Source organism: Protopterus annectens, chromosome 3.part0 (assembly GCF_019279795.1).
Source record: "Protopterus annectens isolate FY-2018-M chromosome 3.part0, PAN1.0, whole genome shotgun sequence".
NCBI lineage: Eukaryota > Metazoa > Chordata > Ceratodontiformes > Protopteridae > Protopterus > Protopterus annectens.
In genome coordinates, this window is record NC_056731.1 from 326,259,035 (window position 1) to 326,283,687 (window position 24,653).

The 24,653-nt window shown below is 44.6% G+C and overlaps 1 protein-coding gene across 1 annotated transcript in view; it reads right to left on the minus strand.

The window, feature by feature from the left end:
- The window catches only part of EZH2 (enhancer of zeste 2 polycomb repressive complex 2 subunit), a gene marked incomplete in the record, with an annotated part of 2,261,448 nt that overhangs the window by 396,716 nt on the left and 1,840,079 nt on the right, over positions 1–24,653 (minus strand). Inside the window, 1 exon segment of the mRNA XM_044064800.1 lies at positions 22,795–22,973. Coding sequence (XP_043920735.1) covers positions 22,795–22,973 — 179 coding nt within the window.

Consider the following 24,653-nt stretch of genomic DNA (forward strand, 5'->3'; position numbering starts at 1 on the left):
CTGTGTACCCCAGGCAACTTAGATGTTTTACAAAAGCCAGATGTTGTAAGAGGATGTCCTTGCTTTCTGCTTGGATGAGGCAGTCGTCCAGGTATGGGTATATTTGAATTCCTCTTTGTCTGCAGTATGCAATTACTGGTGCCAAGCATTTTGTTAAGACCCTGGGCGCAGTAGATAAGCCAAAGGGCAGTGCAGAGAATTGGTAATGGATTGAACCTGCAATGAAACGGAGGTATCTTCTGCAATTTTGTCTGATAGGGACATGCAGGTATGCCTCCTTGAGGTCCAACGTTACTAGCCATGCTTTCTTGCCCAACATGGGAAGAAGCTGCTGTAGTGTTAGCATCTTGAATTTGGGTACTTGTTAGAAGGTGTTTAGAATTGAAAGGTCCAGAATTGGTCTCCAGGCATTGTCCTTTCTGTGGACTAGAAAGAGTCTGGAGTAAAATCCTTGGCCTTGCTCTCGTGTAGGTACCAGTTGAATGGCTCTCATGTCCATGAGAGCTGCAATTTGTTTTTGCGCCTCTGCCCATTGATTTTGTGGCAGGTTTGACATTCCTCTTTTCATTGGCAAGGTGTGGAAATGGAATCTGTAACCTCGTGAAATTATGTCTAGGACTCATTTGTCCTTCCTGACAATGTGCCAGTTGTTCTGAAAAAAGTGCGAGTTTTCCTCCCAAGGGAGCTGCCAAGAGAGTGTTGCTTGGCCAGATGAGGTGTAAGTCATTGAGTTTGCCTTTTGGTAGTTTGGGATCTGTCTTCTCCTCCCTTCTGTGTTGCAGTGCCCCATTGCCGAGGTTTGTATTGGGCTTGTGGTTGTCCTCTGCCTCTTAGACATCTGTATTTACCCCTCTGTGGTCTGTCAGTAGCTGGAAAGGACCATTTTTTTGTTGGCCAATTTCTGCTGAAGCGAGGGGGCTGTACCTGTAGAAAATCTTTGACTGTCTGCATAGATTTTGCCTTATCCTCCATTTTCTTTAAGACTTCTTCTGCTTTAACTCCAAATATAACATCCTGCTGTAAGGGAGCATCTAGAAGCTTTGCTTTAACAGGATCAGGCAGAGTTTGTTCCTTTAACCAAGAATGCCTACGTATAACAGACCCAGTGACAGCTGCTCTGCAGGAAGCCTCCAAAGAATCAAACCCACATTGTAAAGTATGTTTGCCCACCTGCTCAGTTGCATGCAACAGATCCTGCATTTCTTTCAAATCAGACTGTTGAGGGAGTGTGCTCATTTTTTGTTTTAACTGAGACATTAGAAATTGCTGATATTTTAGCATGTGAAATTGGTAATTTAGTGCTCACATAGCTAGAGTGGCTGAGGTGTAAACCTTTTCCCCCCACCTGTCTAGTGCTCTGTAGTCCCTTTCAGAGGGTACAGGATTTTTTGCCATAGAAGCCTTAGCCCCTTTGGGACCCTGGCAGATAGTCTCTGGATCAGCAACAGGGCTTTTATAAAGGAATTTGTGGGAATCAGGCACTCTATAGTATCTGTCTGGTTAGGCTGGAGCAAGAGGCAGAGAATCTGGGTTCAAACCAGATTCTAAGTAAACCTCATCCACAATGTCTAAAAAGTACAGTTTTGTACCTACCATAAATGTAGATGTCCGAACTGGATAGCATCTGCAGTCATAACAACTGGGTTGTCCTGTCGTCAGGCAGCCCTTCAGTCGGCCGGATTCCAAAGTCCGGGTCCGGCTTCGGCTGATGTCGCACTTCACCCGACGTCATCTCTGTTGGTCTTCGGGTATAAAGGCATCAGCCGACGCCATTTTCCTCAGTGTTTCTTGCCCCAGATGCCAGTAGCCCTCTTGTAGGCTAAAAATTTTGGATAAATGCCAATGTTTCCAAAAAGATAGTGGTAAACACAAAAAATAAGCATGTATGTACATATATATACAACAAATACACCATAAAAGACTCCCCCCCCCACCAGCTAGCTATTAGGGGGGTAAACACCCTAGGAGTACCACAGAGGGGAAGGAGGGAGGGGAATCCTGACTGCAGATGCTATCCAGTTCGGACATCTACATTTATGGTAGGTACAAAACTGTACTATGTCCTTCATGGATGCATCTGCAGTCATAACAACTGGGTAGAATACCATAGCCAACTAGGGGAGGAGGAAGAAACTAGATTATGGTGTGTTTAGGATCCCTTGCAGTACAGCAGTGGCAAACCCTGCTCGGGATCTGGAATAGAGGCAAATTATAATGCTTGGCAAATGTATGCACGGAGGTCCAAGTAGCCGCCTCAATAATGTCTTTGGTTGCCACTCCTCGTAAAAAGGCTGTGGTAGTGGCTGTTGACCTTGTAGAATGAGGTCTTATGTTCTTGTGGAATTGGTTTTCCATGGAAGGAGTAACAGAATCGTATGCAATTTCCTATCCATTTGGAGATTGTCTGTTTGGAAATAGCTTTTCCTTCCCTTCCTGTTGCATGCTCCACCTCAAAAAATCCAAATCCACCAAAACCACTAGAGCAAGCGACTTAAACCTTAGCACGGATATAAATAGGACGTGCTGGAGGGATAGATTTATCACTCAGAGACTCCCTATGCTGTGGAATAAAATCCCGGTCCATGTGAGGCAGAGCACCTCGCTGACTCTGTTCAAGAGAAATCTAGACCTGTGGATGGGAGATCGTAGGTTTACCCCGGGAATCATCTCTGGGTCACTGCTGGACAGAGGCACAACAAACTAATGGGCACAGTATTTTTCATATAAGGGGGCGTAAGCCACAATAATTTGGGCTAGGCTTATAAATGCCTTAGGGCAGATAGCCTAGTATAAACCTATGAACCTATGAACCTATAGGCTACAAAAAGCTGATCAGTTTTTCTGCTACTTTTTGTTCTGTCCAGGTAGTAGCGTAGCTGTCTATGTACATCCAAGGTATGCAGTATTCTTTCCCCTCTGTTTTGTGGGTTGGGAAAGGAGGTAGGTAGGTGGATTGCCTGGTTTAAAGACACTCTGGATACCACCTTAGGCATAAATGTAGGATTAGTCCTCATGGACACTATCTGGATGGAAGATTAGGAAGGGTTGTACTGCCATTAGGGCCTGACGTTCAGAAACCCTCCTGGCTGAGGTTATTGCCAGTAGGAAGGCGGTTTTCCACGATAGATGCTGTAGGTCTGCTGTTGCTGCTGGCTCAAAGGGTGATAGTGTCAACTTTTCTAGCACAAAGTTCAAGTCCCAAGCTGGTAATGGTGGTTTCCTTGGAGGTTTTACATTCTTGATTCCTCTGAGGAACTGTCTGAGTAATGGGTCTGAAAAACAGGTGGATCAAAGCTGTATTCTGCTGATATAGCTGATGCATGTATCTTGATGGAGGAGTAGGACAGGCCTGAATGTAGAAGTTCTGCCAGATACTCCAGAATGTTAGGCATATCTATGTTTGACACATCTTTTCCTCTTTCAGTACTCCAAATGACAAACCTTTTCCATTTTCCTGCATAGTTCCTTCTTGTTGAAGGTCTGCGGGCTTCAAGAATAATGTCTTTAACTCTTTGGGAAAGTTCTGGATTAGCTGCTGCTATGTGATGTTCCATGCAGTCAGTTGCAACGTGTTTAGGTTTGGATGCATGATGCTGTAGTTGTTCTGAGTTAACATCAAAGGCATCAGGGGTATTGGCCACATATTGTTCTGAGACATGCTCCTCAGCAATGGGTACCAGTGTTGTCTTGGCCAGTTTGGAGCTATTAGGATTATCCTTGGGACGTTCTTCCTTGATTTTTAGTAATACCTTGTGTATCAAGGAAGAGGTGGGAATGCATATGCTGTTAGGCCTTTCCAGCTGAAGGAGAGCGAATCCACTTTCCATGCTAGTGGGTGGAATGTCCTTGTGCAGAACTTTTGAGCTGGTGATTGAGAGGGAAGCAAATAAATCTATCTGAGGCATTCCCCATTTCTTTGAGATGGTCTTGAAGATGTCCGGTGTATCATCCATTCGTGGGCATCCGATGTGGTTCTGCTTAATATGTCTGCTAGAGTATTTTCTTTTCCGGTACAAATATTGCCTGTAACTGGATGTTGTAGCTGAGTGCCAGGTTCCACAGCTCCAAAGTCATTCTGCATAGGGGTATGAATGAGTGCCTCCCTGTTTGTTGATGTACCACATGACTGTGGTGTTGTCTGTCCTTATCATCAACTGGCCCTCTTTGAGAAATGGTCTGAAGTTTTGGATTGCCAGTTTTACTGCCAGCATTTCTTTTAGGTTGATGTGCAGGTGAAGTTGATCCTGCGTCCACAATCCTTGCACGCATTTGTCCAGCATGTGGGCCCCCATCCTAGGTCTGAAGCGTCTGTTGTGATGGTCTGGCTTGCTTGACATCTGCGAAAGGGTAGCCCTGGGTTTGACTGGCATGCTTGAGCCCACCATAGGAACTCCTGTTTTAAGCATGGAATTAGTGGAATTTCTGTTTCTAGGCTGTGCCTGTGTTGGGACCATAAATTCTTTAGGTACCACTGTAGTTTTCTCATATGTAGTCTGGCAAGTGGAACCAAGATTATGCATGATGCCATGAAGCCCAAGGCCTGCAGTACTTTTCTTGCTGTTAACTTGTTCTGTTTTGTTAGTGCCAAGAAGTAAAGAGGGAGTTCTCTTTGTTTTTCTGCAGTTAGGAAAGCCATTTGTTTTACTGTGTCCAATTCAGCCCGCTTAAGAATGTCCTTGTCTGGGATGGGATCAGCCTTGATTTTTGTAAATTGACTGTGTATCCCAGTGCTTGTAGCAAGTAAATGACCCTTTGTAAATCTGTTGTCAGCTTGCTTTTGTTGTCCCCTTGTAGCAGGCAGTCGTCCAGGTATGGGTAAATTTGAATTCCTGTAGTCTGCAGTGGGCGATTACTGATGCCAGGCATTTTGTGAATACTCTGGGCAGTAGATAAGCCAAAGGGCAATGCTGAGAATTGATAATGCTCTGATCCTGCAAGAAATCTGAGGTATCTTCTGCAGATTGGTCGAATGGGGACGTGCAGGTATGCCTCCTTGAGATCTAGAGTTACCAGCCAACACTCCTTGCCCAGCATGGGAAGAAGTTGCTGTAGGGTCAGCATTTTGAATTTTGGGACAATGATGTATGTATTTAAGGTGGACAGGTCGAGAATAGGTCTCCAACTTTTTCCTTTCTTGGAACTAGGAATAGTCTTGAGTAGAATCCTTTCCTTGTTCTGTTGTTGGCACTCTTTCCACAGCTCTCATGTTTGCTAACTGCATTATCTGTTGTAGAGCCTCTGTTTTTGATTTGGAGGTAGATTTGGCATTCCCTTTGACTGGTAAAGTGTGGAAGTGGAACCGGTAACCTTGATCTATGGTTTGTAAAATCCACTTGTCTTTTGTGATATAGTGCCAGTTCTTTGAAAATAAGGTTAATTTGCCGCCTAATGGAGCTGCTATTTGTTCCCTGGTAGGCGGATTTAGAGTTAAGTCACTGTGGCTGTGTTGTTGTAGTGGCAGTGGTTGTGTCTGTGCCTCTGTTGTTACCTTGCCACTGTCGTCCTCTGTAGGCACCTCCTCTGGATTGGTTTCTGCCTCTGGAACGTCTATTCCTGCCCCTTTGGGATCTTGTGGAGTCAGGAAAGGACCAATTTTTGGCAGGCCAGTTCCTGCTAAACCTTGGGGTTGGACCTGCAAGAAATCTTTAACCGTTTGAACAGATTTTGCCTTTTCTTCCATTTTCTTCATTACCTGCTGGGCAGGTGTACCAAACAAGCTGGTCTTATCCATAGGAGCATCTAATAACTTAGCTTTAACATGATCCGGTAAAGCTTGTTCCTTTAGCCATGCATGCCTTCTTATCACTGTGCCAGTCATGGCTGATCTAAATGAAGCCTCCAGTGCATCATAGCCACATTTTAAGGAATGGTTACTAACCTGTTGTATGTTATTTACCATTTCTAATACATATTTCTTATCAATTGATTCATCAGAGGATAGCTTTTTGTTAACTGATCAAGCATAAACTCTTGGTATTGTATCATGTGAAACTGACAGTTTAAAGCTCTAGCTGAGAGAGTAGCTGAAGTGTAAACCTTTTGCCCCATCTGTCTAGAGACCTGGCTTCCCTTTCAGAAGGAATAGGGTTTTAGCTGTGGTCGCGGCTACTGCCTTGGGACCCTGGGATATAGTTTGGGGTCTGCAAGTGGGGCCTTGTAAAGGTGGTGATGAGTGTCTGGTACCCTGTAAAATCTGTCTGGTTTGGCAGGGGCTGGAGGTAAAGAATCTGGTGCAGAGCAGACATCATTGAAGGCATCATCCACTACAGAGAGCACAGGAGGTATAGCTAAGGGCCTGTGTTGTGGAAGGTGCAGAAAGGTTCTCAGTCTTTTTCTGGAGTCTGAGAAATCCTGCTGCTGCCATTGGAACTGCTCTCATGGCATGTAAGGTTTCCCCAAAGGAAAATTCTTCTGGTGGGGAGGCAGCTGGAATGGATTCTTCAGCATCTGAGTCTTCAAAATTGGAGAAAGGAGCCTCTGGCTGGTCTGTTATGTCTGATTCATCAGCAGAATCATCAGAGGACACAGGCTCGGGGTACTCTGCCCTAGGTCTCTTCTCTGGGGGCTGAGAGGCCCTGTCTGGGTGAGATTGAGATCCCCTAATTAATGAAATTAAATCTTCTGCCAGAGTAAGCATTTGTGCACTAGAAGAGGGCCGGGTTGTAGGGGGTTTAGCAGGCACTGTTCTAGTAGTTTTGGCTGCTTTGGCCCTGGCAAAGGCCTTAATGGACATGGCTGCTGGAGGCCTAGCAGCACCACGTGCTGGGGTAGACACATCCAAGGGAATGGTGTCTGATAAGTCAGTGGCAACCACCGTAGTGGATAAAATTTCTGAGGCTGATTCAAGAGAAGTAGCAGGGGCCTCAGTGGTAGTGATAGATTCTGCTGTATTTTGATCAGTTTTCGGTTTCGGCGAAACCGAGACACTCGTTTGCTTAACCATAGTTTCGCCGAAACCGCGGACCCGAGTGTCGGTCTTTATCTTTGCGTTTTAGCAGTTTGGGTAGTCGGAGGATCCGACGGCATAATATACGCAAAATCAGAACCGAAAAACTGTTCAGCAAACTCCGACCGACGCCTAAGCGTTCGTCGGTTGAAAGAAGCACAGGCCGAACAGAATGCTACGTCGTGGGCTGGGCCTAAACAAGGCAGACAGTAAGAGTGGAAATCCTTATGAGGTATTTGTTTCCCACAGGTTAAACAATTATTAACTTTTTCTGACATCGGCTGAGGCAAGAAAGAGTCCCCAACGGGGTACTTAGCTTTAGAAGTCTTCGAAGTAGTATTCGGTAGAAGTAATCTCTGGATCCGACCGACCGGCACTTGCGAACAGCTTCTGCTTCGGGCGCCACGCGGCAAGAAAGACTGAGGAAAATGGCGTCGGCTGATGCCTTTATACCCGAAGACCAACAGAGATGACGTCGGGTGAAGTGCGACATCAGCCGAAGCCGGACCCGGACTTTGGAATCCGGCCGACTGAAGGGCTGCCTGACGACAGGACAACCCAGTTGTTATGACTGCAGATGCATCCATGAAGGACATCTGGGGGGATGGCAAGTGGTCTGTGCTGGGGGAGTAAAAGGAACTCTCTGAGCCTTTTCTTTGAGCCAGAGTAGTCCTGACCTTCCCAGTGAAAATGTTCCTTCATAGTGTGCAAAGTTTCCCCAAAGGAGTAGTCTTCAGGGGGAGAAGCTGAGGGAATGGAATCCTCAGCATCAGAATCTTCATAAGGGGGAAAAAAGTAATCTTGGTCCTCAGAGGAGCCTGATGAAATAGACACTTGATCAGAGGAGGCATAATCTTCCTCTTGTCTAGGCCTTTTGTCGGGTGGGGGTTGGGAACTCCTGATTAAAGAGATCAAATCTTCAGCCATTTTAAGCATCAGTTTCTTAGGCATGGGGCCTTGAACTGGAGACTGAAGTGCAGTCTTTTTAGGTTTAATAGGAGTCTTAAGCTTAGGATACGTTTTTATGGTGAGCGTCGTCAGTCTGAAGACGCCTTCAGAAACCGAAGGTGTTTCTGCAGCACCGACATCTCTTTCTGCAGTGTCGTCGGTAGGGGCTAAACAAAATGGCTGCATCGGCCTAGCACTCTCCGCCAAAGGCTCCGAAGTGGTCTCGGGTTCCAAATCTGCGGTAGTCAGGGGCTGTGTCAAAGCCTCACTGAAGACCGGTGAACCAGAGACCTGTCCAGCCGAGGCCTCGGAGTCTGGCTTGGGTCTAGGCTGCCTGTCCTTATCCTTGCGTTTTTTGTGCACGCCGGTAAGTCGGTTGCTCCGACGGCATTGTGTAGTTAAATTTTCTACTGAAGCAGTGTCGTGCGAAATCAAAGTGTCTTTTTATAGTACGCTTATTAAACCTAGCACAAAAACAACAACCAGTGACGTTGTGGTCTGGGCCTAGGCAAGGTATGCAGTAAGAATGAAAATCCTTGTGAGGTATTTGCTTCCCACAAGAAATACAATTGTTAACTTTTTCTAACATCGGTCTGAGGCAAGAAAAGTTTCCCCAACGGGGTACTTAGCTTTATTGAAGACTTCAGATCTGAAATTCGACTTCGAAAATCTCAGGAGTCGGCCGACCGGCACTTGCGAACTACTTCTGCTTCGGGCACCGCGGGGCAAGAAAGACTGAAGAAAATGGCGTCGGATGTATTATATATACCCCTGGCGCACTGACGTCAGGGAAGAAGTGACAGCAACCGACACTGGACCAAGACTTTGGAATTCCGGCCGACTGCGGGACCGCCTGATGACAGGATAACCAAAGTGTGATGACTGCAGCAAGGTAACACGATGAACATCTCCTGTGCTATTCTGGACATTGGGAATGAAAGGACCATTTAACAGAATGGATGATTATTCCTTCCTCCATCAATCTTTTGAACACCTTTTCCTATGGAGAGCAAAGAGCATCTCCTTTACTAGGGTGCATTAATAACCTCCCCTTTTACATGGTCTCTTAGGGGTTGAGTTTTCATGTCAGGCATCTCACCTAATAACAGACCTTGAAGCTCCTGCTGCTGCTGCCCTGCATGATACATGCAGTGCATCATAGCCACATTTAATGGAGTGTTTGGCAAACTGGGAAGCAAAGCTGCAAGGTTCAAGCATCTCCCCCTTGAAGTCCTTATCTTTAATTCTACGTCTGCCTTAGACATGACCTGAGTAAGGAGGAACTCCTGGCATTTCAGCATATGAATGTGACAGTTAAGGGCACTAATGGCCAGGGTACAAGAGGTAGATGTAGGTTTTTCTTCTCAAAGAAGATGAGCATCTTTTTTGACTTGTCATTGGGAAGGGGATTCTTCAATACAGCCAAATAAGATCTTTCACTGGAATGCAGGGTACCACAACTGGATCAGCAAGAGGATTCTTACAGATAGTTATGAGAGCCCTGGACCCTGAAAAATCTATCACGCTTCCTTACAGCAAGGGTAGGGAATTTGGCTCCAACAATGCATTTGTAAATGTAGCTTCAAAGTACTTTTAAACTAAAGTGATGGCTAGAGATCTTGGTTCAGACAGGTCAATGAATTCCCTATAGCTTAGTTGGACATAAGAACTCTTTAGCTTCCCATTTGAGAGTTTCTTTCATCCCATGAAGTGTGTCCCTAAATGAGACATTCTCTTGCAGGGAAGCAAAGGAAAAGTGTCTTCAATGTCTGATTCATTGTAAGAGGGGAACACCTGGCCAGCCAGTTACAAACCATTTCATCTGACTCTGAAATCTGGGGCATAAGAATCCTTCTGAAAGAGATCCTCTCCTCTTTCTAGGACAGGGCCCTCACATTAATGGACGTCTATCTAGACTTCAAAAAATTCATAAAATCCTGGGCCAACTGGGATAAACCCAGAGAAGCTGCCTAGGATGCAAGGAATGAATATGATCCATCCAGTCAAGGCTGAAGCAAGCTGGTGGGTGGATGTCCATTAAAGTTTGGATGGTTTTGTTCTGTTTTTGTGCAGAACCCACCTTCAAAGCCTCAGGTCGGGGGCAGATGCCCAGTAAAGTACAGTTTTGTACCTACCATAAATGTAGATGTTCGAGTGTTCACCCTGCTGCCGTCATCACACTTGGGTTATCCTGCCGTCAGGCAGTCCCGCAGTCGGCCGGAATTCCCAAGTCTTGGTCCGACATCGGTTGCTGTCGCCTCATCCCTGACGTCAGTGCACCAGGGGTATATATATTGCAACCAACATTATTTTCTTCAGCTTTTCTTGCCCCAGATGTCAGGTGCCCCCAAAAGGGTGATCAGAATTAGTACCAAATGGTGTGAACACTGCACAAACACAAAATCCCTTCAGCTATAAGCAAATACATCAGTAAGGCATAGCAGAGATTTAGCCAGTAGATCAGAGGGGATGGAGGGAGGGTAACCTGGACTGCAGCAAGGTGAACACTCGAACATCTACATTTATGGTAGGTACAAAACTGTACTATGTTCATCGTGTTACCCTGCTGCAGTCATCACACTTGGGTTGAATCCCAAAGCTAAGGTAGGGAGGTATCATAGAGGGTTAGTGGAGGCAATAAGGCCCTGCAGAACTGCAGTGGCGAAGCCCGCCCTGGACTTAGAGTAAAGAGGCAAGTGATAGTGTTTGGTGAAGGTGTGTACAGAACTCCAAGTTGCAGCTTCTAAAATTTCCTTGGTAGGAACCCCCCTGAGAAAGGCTGTAGAGGTAGCTGTTGCCCTGGTAGAGTGGGATCTAATGATAGCAGGAACTGGTTTCCCATGATGGCTGTAACAGAACCGTATGCAATGACCTATCCATTTTGAAATGGTTTGTTTGGATATAGCCCTCCCTTGAGAAGCTGTAGCATAGGATACAAAGAGCTGGTCAGTTTTTCTGAAAGTCTTAGTTTTATCCAAGTAGTAATGAAGCTGCCTGTGAATGTCCAAGGAATGCAGGAGTCTCTCACCTTTGTTCTGTGGATTGGGGAAGAAGGTGGGTAGGTGGATGGTTTGATTTAAAGCTACACTGGAAACCACTTTAGGCATAAAGGAAGGATTAGTTCATAGAGAAACTCTGTCTTGATGAAAAATGAGGAAAGGTTCCACTGCCATTAGTGCCTGTAGTTCTGAGACTCTCCTAGCTGAAGTTATTGCCAGGAGCAGGGCAGTCTTCCAAGATAGGAACTGAAGGTCTGCAGAGAAAGCTGGTTCAAAGGGAGGTAGCGTTAGTTTTTCCAGTACAAAGTTGAGGTCCCATGTTGGTGTAGGAGCTCTCCTAGGTGGTCTAATGTTTTTTGCCCCTCTGAGGAACTGCCTTAGAAGAGGATTTGAAAATAAAGGTGGATTTGTGTCGTAGTGAGCTGAAATAGCTGAAGCATGGATTTTAATTGAGGAAAAGGAAAGTCCTTTGTGCAACATCTCAGCTAAATACTGCAGAATGTGAGGCATGTGAGGTTGAGTTGTGTCTTGGCCTTTAGCTTGGTTCCAGGCACAAAACCTTTTCCATTTGTCCGAGTAAGCCTTCCTGGTGCTTGGCCTCCTGGCTTCCAGAATAACATCCAGAACTGCTTGTGAAAGAGGAGCTGGTTGGATGTTTAGTAGATTTGCCATGCAGCCAGATTTAAAGTTTTGAGCTGGCTGTGTAGAATCTGTTTTGTTGCATGAGCAAATGGGGTATTTGAGGCAATATCCATAGTGGGCTGTGAGCCATATTCTTATAGGTTCAATAGCGGGTACCAGTGCTGGCATGGCTAGTCTGGGGCTATAAGAATCAGTCGTAGTTTCTCCTTTTTGACCTTCAAAAGAACCTTTTTGAGGAGAGGTAATGGAGGAAAGGTATATGCTGTCAGGTTTTTCCAACTGAAGGAGAGAGCGTCCACTTTCCAAGCTTGATGGTGGAATGTCCTTGTACAAAATTGTCAGTTGGTAGTTTTGAGGACTGGCAAACAGGTCTATGGTTGGAAGGCCCCATTTCTGAGTTATCATTGTAAATATTTGTGAGTCTAGTTTCCACTCGTGGGGATCTTTGATGTTTCTGCTTAGGTCGTCTGCCAATGTGTTCTTCTGTCCTGGCAGGAATTGAGCTTGTAACTGGACTTGGTAGGCCAGAGGTGTGTTCCATAAGATCATTGCTTGCCTGCAAAGAGGGTAGGAATGTGTGCCCCCTTGTTTGTTTATGTACCACATTACTGTGGTGGTGTCCATCTTTATTGCAAGTTGTCCTGGATGTAGTAGATCCGTGAAGGCTGTCAGAGCTTTCTGTACAGCTAGCATCTCTTTTTGATTTATGTGCAGTTTTCTTTGCTCTGCAGTCCATAGGCCTTGAATGCATTGTCCTGCCATGTGTGCCCCCAGGCGTAGTCTGAAGCATCTGTTGTGATAGTTGCCTAGTTGGGGGCAAGGTGAAAGGCTGACCCTTGTTGAGGTGACATGCCTGTGACCACCATAGAAACTCCTGTTGAAGGCAGGGAATGAGAGATATCACTGTGTCCAAGCTGTGGCTGTGTTGAGACCATATGCTTTTTAGGTACTACTGTAATTTCCTCATATGCAGTTTTGCAAATGGTATTAGTATGCAAGATTCCATGAAGCCCAAAGCCTGCAGAATTTTTCTTGCAGTTAATTGGGTCTTTGTTGCCATTGTCTTGAAATATTGAGTCAGTTGTAGTTGCTTGTCTGGTGTCAGATAAGCCTTCTGGGCCATTGTATCCAAGCTGGCACCCAGGAATGTCATTTTTTGTGAGGGTACTAGTTTTGACTTCTTTTCATTTACTGTGTACCCGAGACAATTTAGTAGATGCTTCACAAAGGCCAGATGATGCAAGAGAATGTCTTTGCTTTCTGCTTGGATGAGGCAGTCATCCAGGTATGGATATATTTGAATTCCTCTGTCTGCAGTATGCAATTACTGGTGCCAGGCATTTTGTGAAAACTCTGGGCGCAGTAGATAAACCAAAGGGCAGTGCAGAGAATTGATAATGGGTTGAACCTGCAATGAAATGGAGGTATCTTCTGCAACTTTGTTTGATAGGGACATGCAGGTATGCCTCCTTGAGGTCCAACGTTACTAGCCATGCTTCCTTGCCCAACATGGGAAGTAGCTGCTGTAGTGTTAGCATCTTGAATTTGGGAACTTGTAAGTGTTTAGAATTGAAAGGTCCAGAATTGGTCTCCAAGCATTGTCCCTTCTGGGTACTAGAAAGAGCCTTGAGTAAAATCCTTGGCCTTGCTCTCGAGTAGGTACCAGTTGAATGGTTCTCATGTCTATGAGAGCTGCAATTTGCTTTTGTGCCTCTGCCCATTGATTTTGTGGCAGGTTTGGCATTCCTCTTTTCATTGGCAAGGTGTGAAAGTGGAATCTGTATCCTCGTAAAATTATGTCTAGGATCCATTTGTCCTTTGTAACCATGTGCCAGTTGTCTGCAAAAAAGTGCGAGTTTTCCCCCGAAGGGGGCTGTCAAGAGAGTACTGCTTGGCCAGATGAGGTACAAGTCATTGAGTTTGCCTTCTGGTGGGTTGAGACCTGTCTTCTCCTCCCTTCTGTGTTGTAGTGCCCCATTGGCGAGGTTTATACTGGGCTTGTGGTTGTCCTCTGCCCCTTGGGCACCTGTATTTACCCCTCTGTGGTCTGTCAGTAGCTGGAAAGGACCAATTTTTTGTTGGCCAGTTTCTACTGAAGCGAGGGGGTTGTACTTGTAGGAAATCTTTGACTGTCTGCATTGATTTTGCCTTATCTTCCATTTTCTTTAAAACAACTTCTGCTTTAACTCAAAAAAGAACATCCTGCTGTAAGGGAGCATCTAGTAGTTTTGCTTTAACATGATCAGGCAGAGTTTGTTCCTTTAACCAAGCATGCCTACGTATAACCGATCCAGTGACAGCTGCTCTGCAAGAGGCCTCCAAAGAATCAAACCCACATTTTAAGGTATGTTTGCCCACCTGCTCAGTGGTGTGCAACAAAATCCTGTACTTCTTTCAATTCAGATTGTTGAGGTAGGGAGGTTATCCTTTGCTTTAACCGAGAGATTAGAAACTGCTGATACTTAAGCATATGAAATTGACAATTTAGTGCCCTCATAGCTAATGTGGCTGAGGTGTAAACCTTTTTCCCCTACCTGTCTAGTGCTCTGGAATCCCTCCCAGGAGGTACTGGGTTTTTAGCCATAGAAGCCTTAGCCCCCTTGGGACCCTGGGAGATAGTCTCTGGGTCAGCTACTGGGCTTTTGTAAAGAAATTTGTGGGAATCAGGTACTCTGTAGTATCTGTCAGGCTTAGCTGGAGCAGGAGGAAGAGAGTCTGGGTTGAAACTGGATTCTAAATAGACATAATCCACAATGTCCAACACAGGTGGGATGGTTAGAGGTCTGTGCTGGGGGAGTAAGAGAAACTCTCTGAGCCTTTTCTTGGAACCAGAGTAGTCCTGACCTTCCCAGTGAAAATGTTCCCTCATAGTGTGTAAGGTTTCCCCAAAGGAGTAGTCCTCAGGAGGAGAAGCAGAGGAGAAGCTGAGGGAATAGAGTCCTCAGCATCAGAATCTTCATAAGGAGAGTAGGAATAATCTTGGTCCTCAGAGGAATCCAAAGAAATGGACAGTTGCTCAGAGGAAGCAGAGTCTTCCTCTTATCTAGGCCTTTTGTCAGGAGGGGCCCTGTGAACCCCTGATAAGAGAAATCAAATCTTCAGCCATTTTGAGCATCTGTTTCTTAGGCATAGGGCCTTGAGCAGGAGACTGAAGTGCAGTCTTTTTAGATTTAGAAGGCATCTTAGACTTAGAAAACATTTTAATGGCGAGAGTAGTCGGTCTGAAAACGCCTTCAGAAACCAATGGCGTTTCTGTAGCACCGACGTCTTTAGGAGCTAAGTCGTCAGAAGGGCCTGAAGTAGAAGGCTGCGTAGGCCTAGTACATTCCGTCAAAATATCTGTAGCGGTCTCGGGTTCCAAATCTGCGGTAGTCAGGGGCTGCGTCGGAGCCTCACGGAGTACCGGAGACCGGATCAACCAAGGCTTCGGAATCTGGCTTAGGCCTGGGCTGTGGGTCCTTATCCCTGCGTTTTTTGTGCACGCTGGTAGTCGATAGCTCCGACGGCATGTTATAGTTAAATTTTCTACCAAAATAGTGTCGTGCGAAATCAAATTGCCTTTTAATAGTACGCTTATTAAACCTAGCACAAAACCAACAAGAAGTGACATCGTGATCAGGGCCTAGGCAAGGTATGCAGTAAGAATGAAAATCCTTATGAGGTATTTGCTTCCCACAAGAAATGCAATTGTTAACTTTTTCTGACATCGGTCTGAGGCAAGAAAAGTTTCCCCAACGGGGTACTTAGCTTTATGGAAGACTTTGGTCTGAAATTCGAATTCGACAATCTCAGGAGTCGGCCGACCGGCACTTACGAACTGCTTCTGCTTCGGGCACTGTGCGGCAAGAAAGACTGAGGAAAATGGCGTGGGTTGCAATATATATTCCCCTGGCGCACTGACTTCAGGGATGAGGTGACAGCAACAGACGTCGGACCAAGACTTTGGAATTCCGGCCGACTGCGGGACCGCCTGATGGCAGGATAACCCAAGTGTGATGACCGCAGCAGGGTAACACGATGAACATCTAGAATGGTTCTCTGTCAGCTTCCTCATTCACAAAAACTGCAGTGATAGCAACCCTCCCGTCACTTATTACAATGTGGTCACTGGTACCAGAGGCGATTTGACAGCCGTCTAGACAGACTACATAGCACATATGACTAAGAGAATATTTGTTAGTACTATGCCCAGAAGCTTCAGTAGTGACCAAAGTTAAATATGGGGATTACAAAAGTACAGTTGTGTACACTTACCATAAATGTAGATGTTCGAGTGTATTCACTGTTGCAGTCATTACAATTGGGTAATCCTGCTGGCAGGTTGCCCTCAGCCAGCCTGAATTCCAAAGTCTTGGGTCCTGCGTCAGCTGCCGTCACCCCTTACCTGACGTCAGGTCGTCAGGGGTACAAAAGAAGCAGCCAACGCCATTTTCTTCAGTTTTTCTTACCCCAGATGTCAGGTGCCCCCAAAAAAGGGTAGCCAACGTATAATATATATGTGTGTGTGTGTATATATATATATATATATATATATATATATATATATATTCAGAAATGCACCAATGTAAATTTTACCTTCATCTAAAAGCAAATACATCACATAGGTAGTATAAATCAGAGAAGGAAAGATAAGATCCAAAAGAAAAAAGGGGGAAGGCGGGTGGGTAACCTAGACCGCAACAGTGAATACACTCGAACATCTACATTTATGGCAAGTGTACACAACTGTACTATGTTCTTTGTGTTTCACTGTTGCAGTCATTACAATTGGGTAGAATCCCAAAGCTATGGTAGGGAGGCAGGATCTAGACAGCAGTAGGAGCGGCTATGGGGCCCTGCATAACTGCAGTGGCAAAGTCTGCTCTAGATTTAGAGTAGAGTGGCAGATGATAATGCTTTGTAAAGATGTGCACTGAACTCCAAGTAGCCGCCTCTAAGATGTCTCTGGTTGGTACTCCCCTGAGAAAAGTTGCTGAGGTGGCTGCAGCTCTGGTGGAATGAGGCCTAATGCCCTTAGGCACTGGCTTGTCATGTGTAAGTAGCAGAAACAAATGCAGTGGGGCCTAACCACTTAGAAATAGTCTGCTTTGAGATAGGCTTTCCTTGTGATCCTGCAGCATATGCCACTAGTAATTGCTCTGTCTTCCTGAAAGCTTTGGTTCTGTCCAAGTAGAATCCAAGTTGTCTGTGTATGTCCAAAGAATGCAGAATTCTCTCCCCCTTGTTCTGTGGATTTGGGTAAAAGGATGGCAGATGGATGGCTGGGTTAAGAGCCACACTGGACACTAGTTTAGGCATAAATGTTGGGTTTGTCCTCAGGGAGACCCTGTCTGGATGAAAAATGATGAAAGGTTCCACAGCCATGAGCACCTGTAGCTCTGAAACTCATCTTGCAGAAGTAATTGCTAAGAGCAGAGCTGTTTTCCATGATAGAAACTTCATATCAGCAGTAGCAGCTGGCTCAAAAGGAGGCAGGGTGAGCTTTTCCAAGACATAGTTGAGGTCCCATGCAGGTATTGGTAGTTTTCCTTGGGGGCTTTAAATTTTTGGCTCCTCTGAGGTACTGCCTTAATAAAGGGTGAGAAAAAAGTGGTAGCTCTGTATTGTAATGAGCCAAAATGGCAGAGGCATGAATTTTAATAATTGAAAAAGGTAGGCCTTTGTCCAGCATCTCCGTTAAGTATTGCAAAATCTGAGGAGTATTTGGTACCGCTATATCAGTTCCTTGTGCCTGGTTCCAGGCACAGAATCTCTTCCATTTTCCCACATAAGACCTTCTAGTACTAGGCCTTCTGGCTTCCAGAATCACATCCATCACAGCTTTACTGAGAGATGTTTTTTGTATAATTACATTATCCGCCATGCTGCCAAGTTTAATGCCTTGAGGTGATTGTGCATGATCTGATTTGTTTTGCTGGGACAGTATTTGAGGTAAGGTCCAAGCTGGGTATAGAGATAAGTTTCTTAGTATTGGATACCAGTACTGGCGTGGCCAGTCTGGGGCAATCAGTATCATCTTTGGCTTCTCCTGGCTGACCTTTAGGAGCACCTTGGGGAGGAGAGGCAGTGGAGGAAAGGCATATACTGATAGATTTTTCCAGCTGAAAGACAGGGCGTCCACTTTTTATGCTGGTCTGTGATAAGTCCTTGTGCAGAATCTTTGTAGTTGGCAATTGAGAGATGAGGCAAATAGATCTATGTCCGGGCATCCCCACTTCCTTGTTATTATGCTGAAGACTTGTGGATCCAGCTTCCACTCGTTGGGATCCATGAGGTTTCTGCTTTGTTCGTTTGCCAGAGTATTTTCCTTTCCTGGCATGAATTGTGCCTGCAGATGTACTTGGTAAGTCAAAGCTGTGTCCCACAAGGTCATGGCTAGTCTGCAAAGGGGTAAGAATACGTGTCCCCCTGCTTGTTTATATACCACATGACCATGGTGTTGTCTGTCTATCAGTAGTTGTCCCAGATGAAGTAGGTCTTTGAAGGCTGTCAGGGCATTTTGAACAGCTAACATCTCTTTTTGATTGATATGTAGATGCATTTAGTTTGAGGACCATGTGGCCTGAATGCATCTTCCTGCCATGTGGGCTCCCCAGACATAGTCTGATGCATCCGTTGTTAGTGTCTGCCTGGCTGGAGGTAATGTGAATGGCTGTCCCTTGTTCTGGTGACAAGCCTTTGCCCATCATTGAAACTGCTGTTGCAGGCAGGGAATGAGAGTAATGACTGTTTTCAGGCTTTGGCAATGTTGAGTCCAAACACTTTTTAGATACCACTGAAGTTTCCCCGTATGCAGTCTTGCATATGGAATTAGTAGGATGCAGGATGCCATGAAGCCCAAAGCCTGCAGAATTTTTGTTGCAGATAACTGGGCTTTTGTTGCCAACATTTTGAAATAGGTAGTCAAGTTGCCTTTGTTTGTGTGGCATGAGATAAGCCATTTGGGCAGTTGTATTCAAGCTTGCACCCAGGAATATTATTTCTTGTGAGGGTATTAGTTTTGATTTCTTTTTGTTGGCTGTGTACCCTAGGCATGTTAGGAGTCTTTGCACAAATGCCAGATGTTGAAGAAGAATGTCCTTGTTCTCTGCTTGAATGAGACAGTCGTCCAAGTAAGGCTATAATTGTATTCCTCTTTGTCTGCAGAATGCAATTACTGGTGCCACGCACTTTGCAAAGACCCTGGGTGCAGTAGATAAGCCAAAGGGCAGTGCAGAGAATTGGTAATGCATTGAACCAGCCTTGAATCTTAAGTATCTTCTGCATGCTTGTCTGATTGAAACATGCAGGTATGCCTCTTTTAGGTCTAAAGTCACAAGCCAAGCATTCTTGCCCAGCATAAGCAGAAACCGCTGCAAAGTCAACATTTTGAATTTTGGAATATCCAGAAAAGTGTTGAGAATAGATAGGTCCAGTATAGGCCTCCAGGCCTTGTCCTTTCTGGGTACCAGGAACAGTCTTGAGTAAAATCCTTGTCCCTGCTCTTGGTCTGGTACTTGTTGAATGGCCCCCATGTCCATGAGGGATGAGACTTGTTTTTGTGCCTCTGCCCATTGATTTTTTGGCAGATCTGGCCAGCCATTTGCCTTTGGTAGAGTATGGAAATGGAATTTGTAGCCTTGTGACACTATGTTTAGAACCCACTTGTCCTGGGTTATGATGTGCCAATTTTGAACAAAAAGTGCTAATTTCCCCCTAAGGGTGCTGCCAGAAGACAAGTGCTTGGTGCAGGCAGGGGGAAGTCATTGGGACTGTTTAATGTAAGTTTGTGATCTATCTTCTCCAGCTTTGGAGGTAGAAGCACCCCATTGCTTGGGCCTGTAAGAACCTTGCGTTTGGATCTGCCCCTTTGAGGTCTGTCTGACACAGGAAAGGACCAGTTTTTTGTAGGCCAGTGTCTACTAAACCTAGATGGCTTTACTTGTAGAAATTCTTTGACAGTTTGCATAGATTTAGCTTTGTCCTCCATTTTCTTTAGAACCTCTTCTGCCATAACACCAAACAAAGTATCATGCTGTAAAGGTGAATCTAGCAATTTAACTTTAACATGATCAGGCAGATTTTGTTCCTTTAACCAAGCATGCCTCCTGATTACAGAACCCATAACTGCAGCCCTGCAGGAGGCCTCCAAAGAATCAAAACCACATTGCAAAATATGTTTTCCAACTTGTTCTGCTGCATGCAATAATTCCTGCATTTCCTTGTTTTCTGCACATTCTCAATTTAACATTTTCTGTTTAAGCAATCCCATGACATGTTGCTGATACTTAAGCATATGAAAATGACAGTTTAAGGCCCTTATAGCCAAAGTTGCAGAAGTGTAAACCTTTTTTCCCCATCTATCCAGTGCCCTTGAATCGGGGGGTAGGGTTTTTTGCAGTGGAAGCCTTAACTCCTTTTGGACCCTGTGAAATAGTTTCTGGGTCAGCAGCAGGGTTTTTAAAAAGAAATTTGTGCGAGTCAGGAACCCTGTAATATCTGTCAGGCTTAACAGGAGCTGGGGGTAAGGAGTCAAGGGTCAGACTGGACACATCATCTACAATGTCTAACAGGTGGAATGGCTAGAGGCCTGTGCTGAGGTAGTAAAAAAAAAAATCCCTGAGCCTCTTTTTAGATTCTGAAAAATCTTGGCTCTCCCAGTGGAAATGCTCCCTCATGGTATGTAAGGTTTCCCCAAAGGAATAGTCCTCAGGAGGAGATGCTGAAGGAATAGATTCTTCAGCATCAGAATCCTCATGGAGAGAACAGAATATTCCTGATCAGAAGAGGAATCAGAAGAAATAGAAACCTGATCTGAAGATTCATAGTCAGTGTCTTACCTAGGCCTCTTATCAGGAGGGGGATGGGAACTCCTGATCAAGGTAATCAAGTCTTCGGCCATTTTGAGCATCTGTTTTTTGGGCCTGGAGGCCTGTCCACGTGGCCCTTGAGTTTGTTTCCTTGCTTTAGAATGTGCTTTAGTCTTTGCTTTTGAAGCTGAAGTCGTTTTAATATAAAGATGTTTAGGTCTGAATACACCCTCAGAAGCTGGTACCTGTTCAGTGGCTCCGGACCCATCTGAGGGATTAGCGTCCGAGGCTCCAATACCTTGAGTATCCAGTGGCATGGCCGACTCCACGTGGGTGCCGGTAGCGGCATGCGACTCTAAAGTAGCAGGCGTCAGGGGCTGTGAAAGCACCTCACTGAGGACCGACAAACCAGCAAGGTTAGGAGAAGTTTCGTTGTTTTCGGTTTTGGGCCTCGATTGTTTTTCTCTATCCTTTTCTTTGCGTTTTTTGTAAACTCCGGTAGTCGGATGGCTATCCAACATTTCAGGATAATTAAACTGGCATCCAAAAAAGTTTAAAGCAAAATCATACCAACGCTTAATAGTGCGTTAGTTAAATCTAGCACAAAACCGACAACCAGTAACGTTGTGATCAGGGCCTAGGCAAGGAATACAGTAAGAATGAAAATCCTTATGAGGTATTTGCTTTCCACAAGAAATACAATTAACTTTTTCTGACATCGGTCTGGAGCAAGAAAAAAAGTTTCCCCAACGGGGTACTTAGCTTTATTGAAGACTTCGGATCTGAAACTCAAACACGAAAATCTCAGGAGTTGGCCAACTGGCACTTGCGAACTGCTTCTGCTTCAGGCACTGCGCGGCAAGAAAGACTGAAGAAAATGGCGCCGGCTGCTTCTTTTGTACCCCTGACGACCTGACATCAGGTAAGGGGCGACAGCAGCCGACGCAGGACCCAAGACTTTGGAATTCATGCCGGCTGAGGGCAACCTGCCAGCGGGATTACCCAATCGTATTGACTAACAGTGAAACACGAAGAACATCACCTCTCATTGACTTCAGTGTCATAGGGCCTAGGATGATCTTCCAATACTAACTGGATGTCATCAGTCCCCTTATATTTCTGTAAACACTTTTGAGTAGCTAGAAGACTTAGCCAACACCCTGATGGAACAGGACCAGGCACATGCCTTCTTTAAAACTAGACAGTGACAGGGGTTTTGCTCAAAATGCTTGATCGGCCTTGGGTTTAACTGCTCATGTAGGCAACAGGCTACTTCATGCTCTGGGCATTAAACAGAGTATAGAATACAAATTAAACTATTTGTGAGGGATCACCTACAATTAGGACAACTATCCACTTTCTAAATCTTAGAATCAGATGTTTAAAACTGGCTACAATAGCTACAATCAAAATAAATTTGAAAAAAAGTTATCCCAACAAGGTGCCCATCTGAGCTCTGGAAGCAACCCAGCATGCCAGGATGACTATGTTACTACAAAACTCATAATGCAGTAAGAAAGAACTTGTATGCTTGGCTGACTCTCCTCTTATATCACCTATGTCCTTGATGTCCACGTAGGGGGATTTAATCAGAGCTAGATGGTACGGTATAAAAGCTTTGGAAGTTGGGGTAGCCTCTGGAATCTTGCAGGCAGAAGCCCCACAGTTTACAACTGTAACAGTGAATATTACAATGAATACTGAGCAATGCCAATGTTAGCAAAGTAAGACAAAGCTCCTGTGGACAGGATTTTTTATTCTCAGATCAAGAAAAGATAAGGCTGGATCTGATTAAACATCTTTCTGAAATACAGTGATACAAACTCTCTTACCGGTCTGATCCAGTTAATGCATTAATAACTTAAGGTACTTTTGGCAAAGTGTCAATGGTGTCTCAGTGACAGAATGGCAGCAGTGCAACATGTTGGACAAGTCATGATCTGCCATTCTGCTGCAGAGTTCCATATGCTATTAAATTCACATGTAATCATTTAAAAACAGGTTACACTCCACAGTACAGTTTAGGAAGGAAAAAAAATGTTAAACATTTGAAAAATGCAGATGCAAAAATAGCGTTTTCGGATCCACAAGTACTGGGTTTAACATATTTTACTGCTTTTATTTTCCTGTTGACAATCTGATTTAGCCAAGGCGGTCAAGCTAGAAGTTTGATGTCATTTTAGTTTCTAAAAAGCTGGCAGTACGAACGAGTTAAAACATACAATGTGAATAAACACAAACGTACAGTACATATTCAAGTGAGAAAAACCCTATATGTCTTCCCTTGGTTGAACCTCTTATGAAGTGCTATGAAGACAGAAAACTAAAAACTAAAATTTGGGAAAGCCTTTGTGTTAACTGAAAGCACAAAGCCTACACTGATATACAGGAGTTAAAAAAAAAAAAAAAGTTTGGTTAGTCAAATGAACCTTTTGAGGTGCTATGAAAAAACACACAACTAAATTATTACCTTTTTAGATCCTCTTTGGATGCTGCAGTTCTTACAAGAAACATTTTTGCTATCCCAGTGATCAGCCGCTCCACAAGTTAGACAAAGATCTGGATCACATTCTCGCACTGCCAAGTAACAGGGACACTGTTTTGTGTTACACTGAGCTTTGCAGCGGCATCCTGGAAACCGATTCTGACCTGCAGAAAAATGAAATCAATGCAAGGCAACAGTGCTAAAAATAATTAAATCCTCTAGGGCAACAGTGCTAAAAAGAATTAAATCCTCTACACAGCTTTTTAAAGACAAAGTCTGAACGTCAATCTTACAAAAAAATGTTACATATACATGTAGCAAGTACAAATAAGTCATCTACTCTCTTCAAATAATGGATGCGCTCTTTGAAGTCTCCCACATGGGTGCTGGGTTGTGTACTTCACCACTGAGGAGTCAGCAGTTTTCTTTTTTTTTTAAATCCCTCAGGTCGGTGATGTCTCAACACCTGGCTGACTCGTGGCATGAAAGTGCTGGCTACATAACCTTGGTCACCAATGCAGCCAACCACTTTGCTCCATAGGTATTATCCAGCACCTTTCTGTAAATCGTTAGGACTTATTTTCAAAAGAGCAGTATAAAAAATATATTGACTAATTCATTAAAAAAGGCTCTCTAGAAGTTTAACTGTGATGGCAGGACTGTTTTTCCTACATCTGAATGCAGGAACCCTACTTGATTGGTCTTTGGCTGGACTAAATCAAGCTTCACCTCATTGTGGAAGTAACCAGTAGAAACAATTCACATCTGGTGAAGGTGTGTAATGAGGAGAAAGTAGACATAGCACAAATGCCTGAAGAGATTCTTGAAGCAAGCAATGAATGTAGCCAACTCCTATACCGAAGTGGGCTGATACCTCAGCATGTTCTAACCTACAGCTGTCTGACTGATGGCAAAATACAATGCAGCTGCCAATCTGCTTCTGAACTGTCCACCCTAAGAATACAAACCCTTCACTACCAGCAGCAAATCATGCACATTTCTTCAGTTTAGCCATTCAAAATGTCCTCATGGCTTGGATGCCACTGAGGACATAAGCAGTCCTTATGGCTGCCTAATAACTTCTGGAGATCCCTGCCTCCATGGCAAGACCTCTCCAATTACGAGGAAATGTACAGTTGTGTAAAATCTTACCATAACAGTAGATGTCCTTCTCTTCTCTGTTGCAGTGTTCTTCACCTAAGAGATTTTCTGCCAAGGATAGCCCAACGTCTGGACAGTATACCAAGGTCGTTAAGTCTTATAAGTGCCGTAGGTCACGTGTGCTTCCCGTGCAAGTATGCAAATAATCACAACCGAAAGTCCCAAGAAGAACAGAAAACCCTCAGGAACAAAGGAGAAAGGAAGAAGGGCCACTTAGCCAGGAAGACAACAAGAATATGAGACAAGAGCTAGGACAGAGGGGGTGGGGTGGAATATGGCAACAGTGAACAAAAGGACATCTACCGTTATGGCAAGATTTTACCGAACTTTACTACATCCTTCCATATCACTGTTGCAGTATTTTTCACTTAAGGGAGAGTACAAGAGCTCAAGGCAGGAAACCTTGGAGGAGGAAGGCACAGAAGAGTTCTCTACAAACCCATGCTGGATACCCTTGGAAGCGCCTGCCCTGGTCCTGCAAATAACATCCAACTTGTAATGTTTAATGAAAATATGAAAAAGAGGACCAAGTAGCAACCTCAAGAATAGAATGTGCCTCCTGTGCCTTTTTCAAGGGTTTGGACAGTATTGTATCGTATCTCAGGGACAAAGGAGAACATGTGCATATAGACCTCTCCAATTTATCCAAGGCCTTTGATACAATTTCACATGGTCTCCTCTTG